At 38.1% G+C, this 13903-nt stretch overlaps 2 protein-coding genes across 2 annotated transcripts in view; one reads left to right on the top strand and one right to left on the bottom strand.

Annotated features, from left to right (window-relative positions):
• Positions 1–487, top strand: part of LOC128379506 (uncharacterized) — a 388452-nt gene extending 387965 nt beyond the window's left edge. The window contains exon 6 of the mRNA XM_053339143.1: positions 100–487. Coding sequence (XP_053195118.1) covers positions 100–161 — 62 coding nt within the window. The 3' untranslated portion in view covers positions 162–487. The remainder of the gene's footprint in view (positions 1–99) is intronic.
• A 3835-nt stretch (positions 488–4322) lies between these two features.
• On the bottom strand, positions 4323–13538 carry dus1l (dihydrouridine synthase 1-like (S. cerevisiae)). The gene is made up of 14 exons (XM_053339127.1): positions 13495–13538; positions 11670–11915; positions 11469–11577; positions 11258–11308; positions 10956–11068; positions 10191–10273; positions 9843–9946; positions 9535–9682; positions 9208–9304; positions 8997–9085; positions 7789–7958; positions 7672–7709; positions 7338–7413; positions 4323–5897 (listed from the first exon to the last, which is right to left on the bottom strand). The coding sequence occupies exons 2-14, from the start codon at positions 11904–11906 to the stop codon at positions 5728–5730; spliced, it is 1485 nt and encodes a 494-aa protein (XP_053195102.1). The 5' UTR covers positions 11907–11915; positions 13495–13538; the 3' UTR covers positions 4323–5727.
• Positions 13539–13903: the final 365 nt, after the last annotated feature.

Raw genomic sequence — 13903 nt, 5'->3', positions numbered from 1 at the left:
TTTAACAAACATTTTCATCCAAGGAATTTTGTTCTTTTAACAATTGCACATTTCAATTTCACATTCATGACACATTTTGTTCCAATTCTTGTGTTTCAGTGGCTGTCAGTGCTTTGAACCATGATGAAGGTGCTAAGGAGGAGGAGGAGGAGGATGTCTAAGACTATCAGAACATTGAGCCAGTGTACACCAAGAAGAAACTGAAAGAGCAAGCACAGATAGTGGAGGGGAGAAACTAGTTACATGTAATTTAATTACAAAATAAATGTAACTGTAATCTGTTACAGTCACTGAGAAAAAAATGTGTACTTAAATTACAGTTAATTATGAAAATGTTGATGATTATAAAGGGGATTACCTCTGAATAATGTCTGTAAAAATGTATATGTTGAAAAATATTCATTTTGTTGCTTTTCATGTTTTTGATGTGCACAATGCCTTCTTTTGCCATTTCCAGTCGAGGCCATTTATTAAAGCATTTGATGCTATTTGAATACTTTTGATTGGTTCTCTTGTTTGAATTTGCAGCGCCCCCAAGTCTGCCAATTAAATCAATCCACCCTGCAGCTCAGAGCTAAACAGCCTGTCTAAGAGTAACCATGTCTATGGATAAAAACACATTCCAGTGCTGGAAGTGTAAAAAACATTTTATTCAGAAATCAGAAAAGGGCTCGAACATAACCTGCAATGCAAAATATGTTGACCAGCTGATAAAATGCTCCATGTTAAGTCTGAGGAAACATATGCAGGTATGTAACCTATCTATACAGTAACTGCAAACTGTCACATCAATAATAATAATAATAATAATATTAATAATGATAATTATAATAAGTTTAATTTATATAGTGCCTTTCACAAATCCAAAGACACTGTTGTGGCTCCCGAGCAGCCAGCAGCCAGGCAGCCCAGCACCGGTGCTGGCAATTCCAATCAGCCCAGCTGCTCCTCATCATCATCGGGACTGCCGGAGTATAAGAGGAGGCTGAGAAGGGGCGCCCGTCGCTTGAGCGTTGACTACTGTGGTCAGTCTAGCCTGCTGTGTGTCTCATAGCTTTGTATAGTCTTGTGAATGCTCGCTTTCACTGCCTATTCCAGTTTTCCCTGTTTTAATCCTGTTCTTTTGTGTTCCAGGCTCCCTCCGTAACCCCAGTGTCTCCTCGCTCATCCGAAGCTCCTCTCAACCGCCTCCTGGATCCTCTTCCCTCATACCTCTCCCTGGAAACTTCCCCCTTACCTCCTCGGTCAGCGCCGAGTAAATAAACACTTTTGGACTAAAGAAACATTGTTCTGTGTCTCTGTCTCTGGGGTATCTGGCACATTTGGCTACGCCACTATCTGAGCTTAACAGACACTTTACAAAGAAAAAAAAACTAAATAAATAAATCAAATGAAACTGCCATACCATGTTACAATATGACTCTGAGGTGAATAGATCACAATATCCAAATATTTCAGTCTGTCAATTTTGAGTACAACTCCAAACATGAGGTCTCAATAAAAACCCTATAAGCTTACAAAACAGTTTGGAGGGGACAGAAAGTCCTTAGGGGACAGGATTGAAAGCAATGAAATATTGGTTGCATATTTTATTTTGATAAACTGTGTCTTCTGGTAGGATGCAAAAAAGAAGTTATAGTTTGCTACATATCATCTAAATCATCTGATGGAATAAATTGAATAAATGATATATGTGAGGTTGTGACATAATGTAAAGGCGGCTTTGACTAATGTGTCCATGATTGGGGTAGGGGCTTCACTTCAGCTTTCCCACCAATCTGAAAACCTGCACAGACTTTCACATTTTCTCTCATTAAATTAAAAAAATCAATTATAAGTAATCAGTCTTTTCATTAATATCACATTCTAATGACCTGTTTTTATCACTTTGATGTATGTATATTGATATCTATATTATGTCATATGTTTATTCATGAGGTGTGTGTGTTATGTGTGGTTATGAATAGTATGTTGGCTTGTTTGAGCGATGTTAGGTTTTACTCTGTGTTTAATTGTTTCCTTTACATTCCCAGGGACTTCAGATGGACATTTGCTGTTAGCTTAATCATTGCAGAGCATCTTTTCTCTTTTTGATGATATTGAGATTTTTTTTATTGTACATGATCCCTGTAGGGCCAGCCCCTGGCATAAAAAACCCAAACAAACATGTTTTACATTTATCTGAGCATACACACAGTAATCAGAGATAAACTGTGGTGTTTTCATCTGTCCGTTTCATTTAAGAATAAACTTGCCCTTGTCAATGAATGGATTTTGTGACACAAGAATAGGGAATCAGAGGGAAAACTGAACATGTTTAAGTAAGCCTATGCTTGTGACAAAAATGTCTAACTTGCTGATGAGATGATGTCAGCTGGTCATGTATTCCCATAACTGACTGTTCATTCCATAGTCTGGAGGTTGTTTGTACTGTCCACTCACATATTCCTTTACTGATTCAGGCTCCACTACTGAACTCCCAAACTAACACACTAACTCTTTCTCTTTTTTTTCCCTTCACTTAACATGCCGTGCGGAATGGAAAACTGTTTTTGAGGTGCTACATTTCCAGATTTGTCCAGAAAAGTTGGACTGTACTTCAAAAACACCCTTGAGAAAACTGTTTAAAATCTGATTTGTTAGCCTTGCTTGTAACTTGACTTCAGCAATGGACGGCCATTAGCCAGTCCACAATTATGTATTATCTCAACAGTAGGATAGATTGGACATTCATGAATCATTCTGTCTTTGGTGATCTCCTGACTTTTCATCTAGTACCACTAAGAATTTGACATCAGTGAAAGGTATAAACAACTATTAACAGGTTTTCCATTGTTTGTGCAATTGTCATGGAGATGACATGACAACAGTAAAAAAGAATTTGCACTAAAGGCCCGCTTAGAAAATTATTCCATAGCACTTTTTCAAAAACACAGGACGAGATGTAAACTATCCTTTAAATGTGAGCATGTACCTAGAGAATACACTTTGACTTGACGATATATAACTGACACAGAAAAGTTTTCAGGTGGGCACACTCTTTTGGAGGGTGATCCAGGGTGAAGGTAGACATCATCCGTAGTAACTTGACTTTTCTGGTTCACGCTCACAGTGTCACTTTCACATACTGTACCTGCGCAGCACCTAATGGCAAACAGACAGAGTTAGCATTTAGTAGCGTAAGAGCCAGATATAGGGCTACAAAATAGTGAATATTGGACTTATATTCACCAGGTGGACAAAACACGACCTCAAATGAATGATAATGTTTCTCTGTAACTGCCAGATGTGTAAATATGCTAACAAGTTGCCCGTATCAACTTGAAAAGTGATATCTCATTGTGTTCAAAACTAGTTTACACTGCCTCCATGTGGCCAACAATCTGTTACTGCAGGTTTAAGGTAAGTTATTTACTTTTACCTAATCATGAGGTAGATACTGTGTCAAAATATTTCAATCAAATGACTAAAAAAAGAACTATAGCAGGATAGTCTTTCACAATGAGACCAGTTGGTATGTGTTTTGGGTCAAAATATATTGAAGCAGCCATGTGTTTGGTTGATCAGCTTTGTGCCTAAAGCAAGTTGGACTTATAGTGTGAGGAAGCAGGGGGTTTCGATACTGACACTATGCTGATGACATTCACTTGACTTAATGTTTTGGAGCAATGTGTCACAAAAGCTTTCACTGCAGGAGCAACACTGCAACCAAAACAGCAAAAGAACACTCAACTCACATCTCCACATTCAGAGGACGATGCCTAAACAGATTGTAGGGACAGTCCTTCCTTCACAGTCCTTTAATACGCTGATGAAACTGTTTTGTATTTGCCTAGTTCATAAATGCTGCAATAATTTAAACAAAATAATGTTGTGAATCAACACATTAATGTTCCTTTTTATTATTATGAAGGTAAGTTAAAACTAGTTGTAGTGTCTGAGCTCTTTGGACTGGTGTGATGTAGGCACGGCACGGCAATCAGAATTTAGTAACTTCTGAATTAAACTGCTTTGTTATTGTGGCACAGTGCTACATTTGTCATGAATAACACAAAGATAACTTTTTACAAACTTTAACTGTGAGAGTCACTTATCATGAATATTTAATGTCATAAAAATACTAACTTGAAGCCAAGTTTTTAGGGGCTTTCAGTGAGATGCTAACTTACCAAAGGCTACTACAGAAAAGAGCTAGCTAAAAAACATCCTCCAAAGCTTGCTTGTTCTTTTTGTTGTCGTGGTAGCAAACAAGCTAGTCACCAATCTATAATTGATCACATCTGATACAATGAGTTTAAATTTTAGGAGTTTCTGGATTTTCTTTTATTTCCACTTATGATAGAGTTACGCTAGCTTCTATTCTTTGCACTAAGCTAGGTTAAACACTTACACAGATCACTTTGATATTGAGCTGCTTAGATGACAAAGCATGGCAAAAAAAAGTGCCTTTCTCAAAATGTTGTGGTGTGACGTTTTACACTGTATGCACAATTATACAGATAGCACCATTAAAGCTGCAGTGTGTAGAATTTAGTGGCATCTTGTAGAACAGATTTGGCAAAAATTGACTAATACTTGTATGTTTTAATTAGCGTATAATCCCATGAAATAAGTAAAGCTGCATTTTCATTTCGTTTGTCAGAATCAGCCCTTTATATCTACATGGAGCATGGGTTCCCTTCCCGCCATGTTGAACCACCATATTTCTACAGTAGCACAGAGCAGACAAACCAAACACTGGCTCTAGAGAGGGCTTTTGGGTTTTATTGTGAGTTTTGTGGCTAGTGTAGGTTTTACTACACATTAGGGAGGTGAATGGTTGATTCTGCAATGATGCCACTATATCCTACACACTGGTCCTTTAAATGCATTTCTTTTGGATGGTTTGGTCACTGAGCACGTCTTAGACAACAACAGATGGGGTACAACTTTGATTCCACCAACATAAACTCAAGTTAAATTCTCAATAGGCAGTGGTATTTCTCATCAAAAGGCACATGAGTTGATGTATAACAGGCAAACCTTTATCCAAAATAAATAGTTGAACTAATGAGTTGAAAATGAAACCACACGACAACTTAAATTAAAGAAATTAAAGTCTTTGGCTCTGGAACAACTTTGCACAAAGATTCATCTTCCAATAAAATCTTTGTCTTGAAAAATAAAAAGATGAGGAAACTTCCCAACTGTCCCATAAAAATAAAAATAAAATCCCAAACTAATCATTCTTTAGGGAAGCCACATCACGTAAAAAAAATATGGTTTTGGTCTGCTGAATGATGTCCATGCATATTACACCATCAGTCCCATACAGACGGACACTTGTCACTGAGGTTACTTAGCAGCTGTGTTGTGTGTATACTTAATGTCCTCGCTAATCATGACCATCTCTACGTGAACACATGAATCTGGTTCCCCGATGTCTTCAGCAGCAGCAAAACAAACCAAAGTAGCTCCACACAGCATCTGTACTATCATGAACATCCGAGGTCAACTGTTCCTCACTGAGTAAGACGACATGATGAAGATGACTGAAATATCAGTGGCACAAGAACATCGTATGAACCTACTTTAATATTTGACCTTAAAATGTCTTGAGAATGTTTAAAATATGAGATAACACCCAACTCGTGTTCTCATAATCAGAGAAGCAACCATAGCTGGGTGAGTTGTAACCAGTCACGTTAAGAGTTTAGTGTGTGCATGTAGAGATAGTCATTGTCCTGCTCATAGTGGCAGCTGTGCCTTCGACTGCTCCTGCAGCTCTGTGGGGGGCTCTGAGAGAGGTTGAGGAGAGCTGCAGCTTCTCTCCGTCTCTGTTCCCTCTTTCTTCTTCTCCTCCTCCTCCTCCTCAGCTTTCCGTTTCTCTGCCTTGGTCTTGAACCTCAGCCCGTGGCCTGTCAACCGAAAAAAATAATTTGATAATTTGATACATAGATGCATACTAACGCCAACATACAGGCCTATCTGGGAGCCAATACAGTAAAAAATGAAACCATGGATAAAGCAACACTGCATTAAAGCTCAAATGGACCGTTGTAATGTCAGCTACAAGTAGGTACAGGTATTTTCCACCACATTTGGTTACATTCTGGCATATTATCTACATTGAAAGTATTCTGAATCAGTTTATGTTTACAATGTACCCATAAATGTACAGACAACTATCACTGGATTACTTTGATACTGGAGAAAACTTTAAAATGTGATGATTCTCTGGCAAAGTCTGGAGCCTCTTTATTTCTCTGATTTCTAAAGATAATGATTTCCTCAGGAAGTGTAAGTCACACTCATATCAATACTAGTAGTACTAGTCATAATACTATTATGACTAATAAATAGGAAGACCGTATGCAACATCTTTATCTCCCCTTCAACTCTCAAGTGCCCCCCGTGCAGGTTTTTTGGTTTTGTCCTGCTGAATGTCCATGTCTATTACAGACCATATCCATGAACATACACTACATAATAAATGATAATAATACAATTAAAAAAAGATTCACTGAAAACAGTTGCTCAGTCATTTTCTGATCATTAACTTAACCAATTAATTATTTTAGCACTGGTCGTCTTGGTATCGCTTTGAGAATATCAGTCTAACAGCAGTTAATGAGAACATGCAGGTTTGCAGCACTCATCAGCACATTTTGCTGAGACTGTTTGTGTGTCTGTGGGTCAGTGACAAATAAGTGTTGGCAAGATAAGCGATTCAAAAATATCTTAAAAAATGTTTTACAAGAAGCATCAGGTTTCTTAAAATGTACATTTTGGTTTTTTGTTGCTTTTATATCATTTGAAATGACATTTGCACATTTTTTACAAAAAATGAAGACTGAATACTCCTGAAAATGTCAAATGGTGTAACCACGAAAAAATGATACATTTTCAAATTTTATCCACCTACAGTGTATTTAAGTGGACTTATACAAATAATTACTTTATTAAAAAAAGAAACAGAAATGTTTCCTGATCTCCATGATTCTCCAGATTAAAGGTAATATTTAGAACAATTGTATTCCATTACCTTTATTTAATATAAAAAGTTATAATGTAGGATCATGCCAAACTAGTTGATATGGTGTTTTATTGACAATGTACTGTTTTTAAGCAAGTTGAATGATTTGGTACAAAGTTTTTATGGTTACACCACTTAGACACTTTTGCTATAATCCTCTAATATATTCTCTCAAAATGGAATAAAGAAGACATTTTATGCTACGTCCACAAAAAAAGAATGTGTGCAAGTTATTAATAGGTTTATTTTTACCTTTAAATTTGACTAAACCACATGGACACAAAAAACTATCATTGACCCGTGTATGTGTGTGTGTACTGACTTGGACAGTCTGCCACCTCCTTGAAAGCCTTCTTCTTACAGCAGCCTCGACACAGGTTGAAGACACACTTGTTTCCCTGCAGAGTAAAATAAAACTAGATGAAAAAAACTTGATGATAGAAAACTTGCAGTTAAAATATCTTGTTTCTTTGGCAAACTTAAACCAAACTTAAAGAAACAGATGCTTTGTACATTTTCACAAAAAAAACATTGAGGTTGATTTAACTAGTGGGGACCAATCAATACTATTTTGGCCTGAATATTATGTCACTACTTGTCAAATAAAATGCACTAAGACACTGACACAAAATGCACAAATAATACTGACTGCTTACCTTTGGGTTCCCACACTGTTCGCATTTGATGTACTTTGCTGCAGGAAGAAAAGAACAGTGATTGTCAGATGGTGCTTGTGTGTTTCAAGTGAAGAACTCATTCAAAGTCAAACTCACGTTTCTGCTCAGGACTGAAGTTCTTGTTGGGGTTGCGGGATCTCTTCTTCTGCTTGTTTTTGGAGAGCCTGTCTGCGGTCCCGTCAGAGTCCTCCAGCGCCCTCTTCTGACACACTGCCTTCTTCACCTCTGAATCCTGCCCATTACCGTTGGCGACCGGCTCCTTTGGCCTGTTTGGCGTATAATCGGTCAACAGTGCTTGGTTTTAAAATGTGTTCACACCTGTGTCTATTGTACATCTCCAAGGTGTCAAGATTTCGTTACTGCCTACGTCACGTCCGCTAGGTCAAAGGGCCCTGCGCATAGTTATGACATCAGTTTTGTGCAGGCTAGCTAGGAAAACAAAAATGATTCAAGATCTAATATACACGTGTGGGTAGGCCTTATCGTACAACAGAATTATCAACATCGTCATGTCAATATATTGACTTAGCGTATGATAAACGGGCATGACTTTCTTTACCGCAATTGCCACACTTAGCATCTAAGAGGCTATTCATGCCACATTGGCTAAACAAGTAGTGTCCTCCATCCCTCACTGTGTACGTCCTGAGTGGAGACTGCAGAAGAATTAAAGGTAAATAACTCTGTCCACAACCATAATGGCAGTCTGTGTTTTTACACAAGTGTAGTGCTTACTCTCCAATGCACTCTCCAATTATTATGCTATTCTATTATCATTACATCAGTGGTATAAAATGATCTACAAATGACAATAATATTGTTTACTGCGATTATTTCTGAGACAATATATCGCCCAACAGAAGTAGTTATAGTGACAGACCTATACGTGGGCTATTCCAGCTGTTGAGAATGGCAGGATAAAGTAATTTGATGTGTGTCACTCTGTCACCAAAACAACCGCAACGTCCTGTATTGATGACGTATTTTCCCGTTACGTCCTTTTCGGGGACAAAACAGGTTAGCGTTCACATTACAAAAGATGTGGTAAAATGTGTCCCAGACCACCTTGTCAGCGGTTTGAGTGATCGGATGAGAATTTGTCTCGGTGGTCGTTTACACTTGTATTTAACGTGGTTCATTTGTGATCCGATGGCCCAATTCGTGTTTTAAAACCAAGTGTAAACAGGTTCTAAGCTTGTTTGCTGTGGAGTTGATGTCTCTTATGCAGATTTGTGATAACTGTATGAAGCTCACTCTGTGAAGCATTTTTTAAAGAATAAAAACAAGAGAAGGTGGTAACTCACGGTGGTCTGACGTACGGCTGGCAGATCCAGTGAGGGAAGGGCAGGCCGCTCTCCTTCTCCTCCCCATCCTTTCCTCTAGCTATCTCCTCCTGTATGGAGACACACAACTATTGGTGTAGAAGACAGTCTATACCAGTCCTCTTTCCTCCTGTGTTCATTCCAGTCTCCATTTTTATTTCCTCTCTCATGCATTTTTAAAAACTGCTGTTACCTGACAGCGCAGACGCAGCTGCTTGCTGATACCAGCCAAAGCCTCAACGGTCTTCACCTTGGCCAACTCCTCCCTTAGGTCCTGGTGGATCTGTAGCCTAACACACACACACACACACACACACACACACACACACACACACACACACATGCTGAATGGTCTATTTTTCTAGCATGCCAACATTTGCTTATTAGTATTAATCATAAAGTAGGCTTTTGCCATCAGGGCTCCCAAACGTATGTGATGATGTTTTGCTGTTAAAGAGGAAATGAATATTCGGGCCTGTGAGGTAAATGTATAAATGTACACAGACAGAGACAGACGTACGTGTGGTGCCAAAGCTTGAACAGGTGGGCTCGTACGTAGGACAGGCTGCAAGGGGGGTACTGCTTCACCACTTCTAAATACTCCTCAGCCATCTCCCACACGGGGGGGCTGCGTCCTTCGAACAGTGCAGGATTATGGAGGTTCCCCTCTGAAAACCACACAAAAAAGCACAGAGAGTAAGTTTAACATCCTGAGCAGGATCACACATTTTAAATCATATAATTAGTTGTCTATTATCACCAATTAGTCTAAAAAAAATGAAACAAACTTGAAAAAAAGGAAAATTAGACTTTGTGGATGTTCCGAACCTGCACTCATGACCCCCTGCACTCCCGTCTCCTGAATGCAGCGCTCCACATCACTCAGGTGCTGAATGTTGCCATTTGCAAACACAGGAATATTTACTGCCTTCCTGTAGAAAAAAACACACATTGGTTAATGAAAATATGGCAAATGTTACCATTTTGAGTTTTTGACTTTGTTTTAATATCTAAAATACTGTGTAAATTAGCATTACATTATTAGTTTTGATCTGTCAGAAGAGCTGGGTTCATTTGTCTTGAACTACGGTACATTTGGAGGACTGAAACAAAGTGAGTGAGTGTGTGTGTGTGTGTGTGTGTGTGTGTGTTTGGGGGGGGGGGGGGGTAGTTTACCGTACGGCCTTGATGTGCTCCCAGCTGGCAATACCCGTCATTGCTCCTTTTTGGTCTTTGGTTCTGCCGTGAACTGTAAGCAGCTAGGAGAGATACGGAGGATCAACAAAGCCAAGGTTTTAATCCTTTCTAATGACTCGAGGCCAATTTTACAAACACATGCAAATTAAAAATACAATTATTTAAGTTAGTTTGTTTTAATTTTAATTTTATTTAATTTTTAAGCATTTTTATCATTTTTATTTTCTCTTGCATGCATTGGACTCCAGTTTTGTCATTTGCCTTATTTTCAGCTTGTCAACCAAATAACTGTAAAGCACTATGAACTACAATAGTCTGTGTGAAAGGTGCTATATAAATAAGGTTTGATTGATTGGTTGATTGATTGATTGAAGATGTAAACATGCCAAAGTCAGCAAGAATATTAATTTACATCCAAAAGCCACAGGCAGCTAACAGAAACAGTATCAGTAACAGTATGCAAATACAAATACACAAATACACAAGTACAAAAAGAACATTTTTCAGTTAATAGTGACCAAAGTTCTGATTCACCTTGAGTTAATATTTCTCAGTGAATCAAACTCTGCTCTACATCCTGAGCTACAGCCTCCCCACAGACATAACACATAAGAGCACATATCCTGTCTTCATGTTTATGATTATGACTGGTAGAGTGCAAACTGAATTACCCTATTTGGGATAAATAAATAAAGCTGTTTGAATTGAAATGAATTGATAACCACAGAGGTTAAAAACTCATACCTGACATCCAGCTTTCTCCAGCATCTGAGCGTATCGAACCGTCTTTTCAATATCTTTGAACACGCGGATCTTACACGTGATGGGCACTGAGAGCTTTTCATTGGCTTCCTTCACTGTGATATATAAGAGAAGAATTTTGGGTGTTTTGGGGCACTTGAACAAAAAAAAAACGCTCAATGGACGACAATTTGTAGGTTTTACAATTTATATTTTGTCTGATCATCCCTGGGTCAAACACTGGATTTCTCATCATAATGCAGAGAAAGAAAATAGTGAATTTTAGATTTAAAACACAAACTTACCCATTTTCTCTAACAGCTCCCATTCATCTTGTAGGAAAACTCCATAGTGGCCTTAAAAAGAAGCAACAAGACAGGTTAATTTTGATTTCATACTGAAGACAGGCATTTGTGTATTTTCTGAGACAACCAGGAGGAGTCATAAAAGTCAAACACTGAGGGGTTGATTTATGTAGGATATGTAGTGTGTGTGTGTGTGTGTGTGTGTGTGTACCTCTTTTAGCGATCATCTGTGGACAGCCCAGGTTGAGGTCGATGGCGTCGCAGTGTTCCTGAGCCAGCAGCGCCGCCTTAATGAACACCGCTGGATCATTGGCACAAAACTGACACACAAGAAATGCAACAGCTGTGACGACCACACATAAAGAAAAAAAAAAACAAAACAGCTCTTCATTCTGTCATCAGTGGTCCTCACCTGTGTGATCAGAGGCCTGTCCTCCTGACACACCTCATTGTAGAGGTTTTCTCTTCTGTAGTTGGCATCGCGAACAAATACCTGAGCGTGGAGCATGGGGGTGTAACAGAGGTGAGCCCCGTGCCGACGGCTCAACAGGCGCCAGGCCAGCTCGCTCTGGTCCACCATGGGCGCCACCACGTAGGCCGCTTCCTTCAGAGTCTTCTTCCAGAACTCGAAGCCCTGGAGCTTGGCCATCGCAGGTGACTTCACACAGAGCGGGAAAGACAAAAGATGATTATTAGGTATTTTCTTACTGACTAACACAGACTTTCAGCAGGTTTCTGAGGAAATAGTGGATAAAAGAACAAAGCAGCTCTACCCAAGTAGAGAAGATAAGAGACATACTCCACACAATAAAAGTAATAAAAATGTAATTGAATCAAATCTTTCGCGTTTCGACTTTCATCTTAGAAATCATAACGTGAGAGCATATCTGGAGATGTTGGGAAGTTACTGACAAAATCAAGATGTGCGGCTTTAAATTAGTTACCTCCTGCTACCCGAGATATTTTTGGAGGATTATTTCTGACACTAAATTGTCTCCTGAATCTATTTCATTATCTATTAACTGTTCCACAAAGCAGAACTAAACATTTGGTGATGCTGCTTTAAACCATGAAGCTCCAAGCAACTGAAAAACCTTCTGTTTACCCTGGCTTTTGGATAGATAGATAGATAGATAGATATTTTAGAGCGGCTACATCCACACTCAAGACAGTCACTCCTAACATCACATAGAAATACTCTAACTATCCAATGGAAAAAAACTCAAAACTTTTTGCTAAAAGTTGTAATTCAATTCAGTTTTATTAATATGTTCACTGTTGTGTCATAATCTATTTATTTTGTGTAGTATTTCTTTTTTTTTTTTCAAAGTGCTTGTATGTTTTATTATCTTAACTATCCATCTTCTATTGTATTATTTACATTTTTGCTTTTTAATTATTTTGGTATATGTCCATTTTTCAGTCACTTGTAAAGCTATTTGAATTGCATTTCAATTGTTTGAAAGGTATACTGTTTAATACTAATCCTCCACCGATACTAGATTTTTGGAGCTGATGCCAATACTGATATTAGGGAAGAAAAAAAATTCTGATATCAATATACTAGCCAATAATCTTATATATAGACAGAATATATACATATAATACATCAAAAACACAACAAGAAACACATATGTACGTCTTCATTAAACTTGAATTAAGAAAAATGATTAAATATACATAAAATGCTGCTTATAACTAAATAATATGATGCATATCTGACAACATATATGCCAATACTGATATATCAGTGATAGGCCAATATCATCTAACCGATATATCGGTCTGGCTCTATTTAATATTGAGCTGATTCAGCACATTTTTAATATTTTTACCTGAATAAATGTGATTATGTGACTTGTTAGTGAGCAGACCTGACTAACATGTGTTCAATGATTGGTTTAACAAGCTATTAGAAATTTAAATGTTGTAGCTTAGCAACATTTTCACCTGTCTCCAAACCACTATAAACATTTTATAGGTTTCAAGCGTTTGACTCTCTCTTGTCTGCCTCAATATTTATTAGCATTTACTACTGACTAACTATCTCTGTCTGTACTGTAACTGTTACAGTCAGTTAGCCAGCAAAGCTAAGTGTGCTCAGTAGACATTACACAACTGTAACGACTTTTAACAGGAAATGTAGCACAGTTATGTCTCGCTTGCTGCGTCATGCACTGTCTGCTCATGTACTAACTGTACTTATCATGAAATAGTGAGATAGTTTGTTGTTTCACCTGTTTTACTGTGAGGTTTGGAGAGTATTCCTGGCGCAGCACTTTCCAACAATGTGTAACAGTGAAACAGCACCGGCGTGACACTCTTTCGCTATTTCCGCTCTGCTTTTGCTTCTTCTTCTTCTTGATAATGGTTGGTCTATTTCGTTTGGTGTAATATCGCCCCCTTCTGTTGTGATGTAAAAAACGGTCAGGAGCCTAAATGCACCTGTTTTTCTTTCTGTATTCATTCCTCCTGTTCATACTGACCATTAGAAGAACCCTTCATAATGCACTTACAATGCAAGTGATGGACGACAAAATCCACAGTCCTCTGTGTAAAAATGTGTTTCAAAGTTGATCTGAAGTATAAAGTATAATTTAAGTGTATACAACTGTATCTAACAGTATCTTACAGCACTTGTAGGTA

Source organism: Scomber japonicus, chromosome 18 (genome assembly GCF_027409825.1).
Source record: "Scomber japonicus isolate fScoJap1 chromosome 18, fScoJap1.pri, whole genome shotgun sequence".
Lineage (NCBI taxonomy): Eukaryota > Metazoa > Chordata > Actinopteri > Scombriformes > Scombridae > Scomber > Scomber japonicus.
The sequence above is the reverse complement of the archived record's forward strand: the minus strand, read 5'-3'. Positions and strand labels throughout refer to the sequence as shown.

Coding starts and splice junctions, on each gene's coding strand:
- dus1l (XM_053339127.1), bottom strand. CDS start 11,906: ATGGCCAAGCTCCAGGGCTTCGAGTTCTGGAAGAAGACTCTGAAGGAA. Junction 9,683..9,842: donor GCAGGGGGTCATGAGTGCAG/GTTCGGAACATC, acceptor TGTGGTTTTCAG/AGGGGAACCTCCATAATCCT. Junction 9,086..9,207: donor AGCTGCGTCTGCGCTGTCAG/GTAACAGCAGTT, acceptor GTCTCCATACAG/GAGGAGATAGCTAGAGGAAA.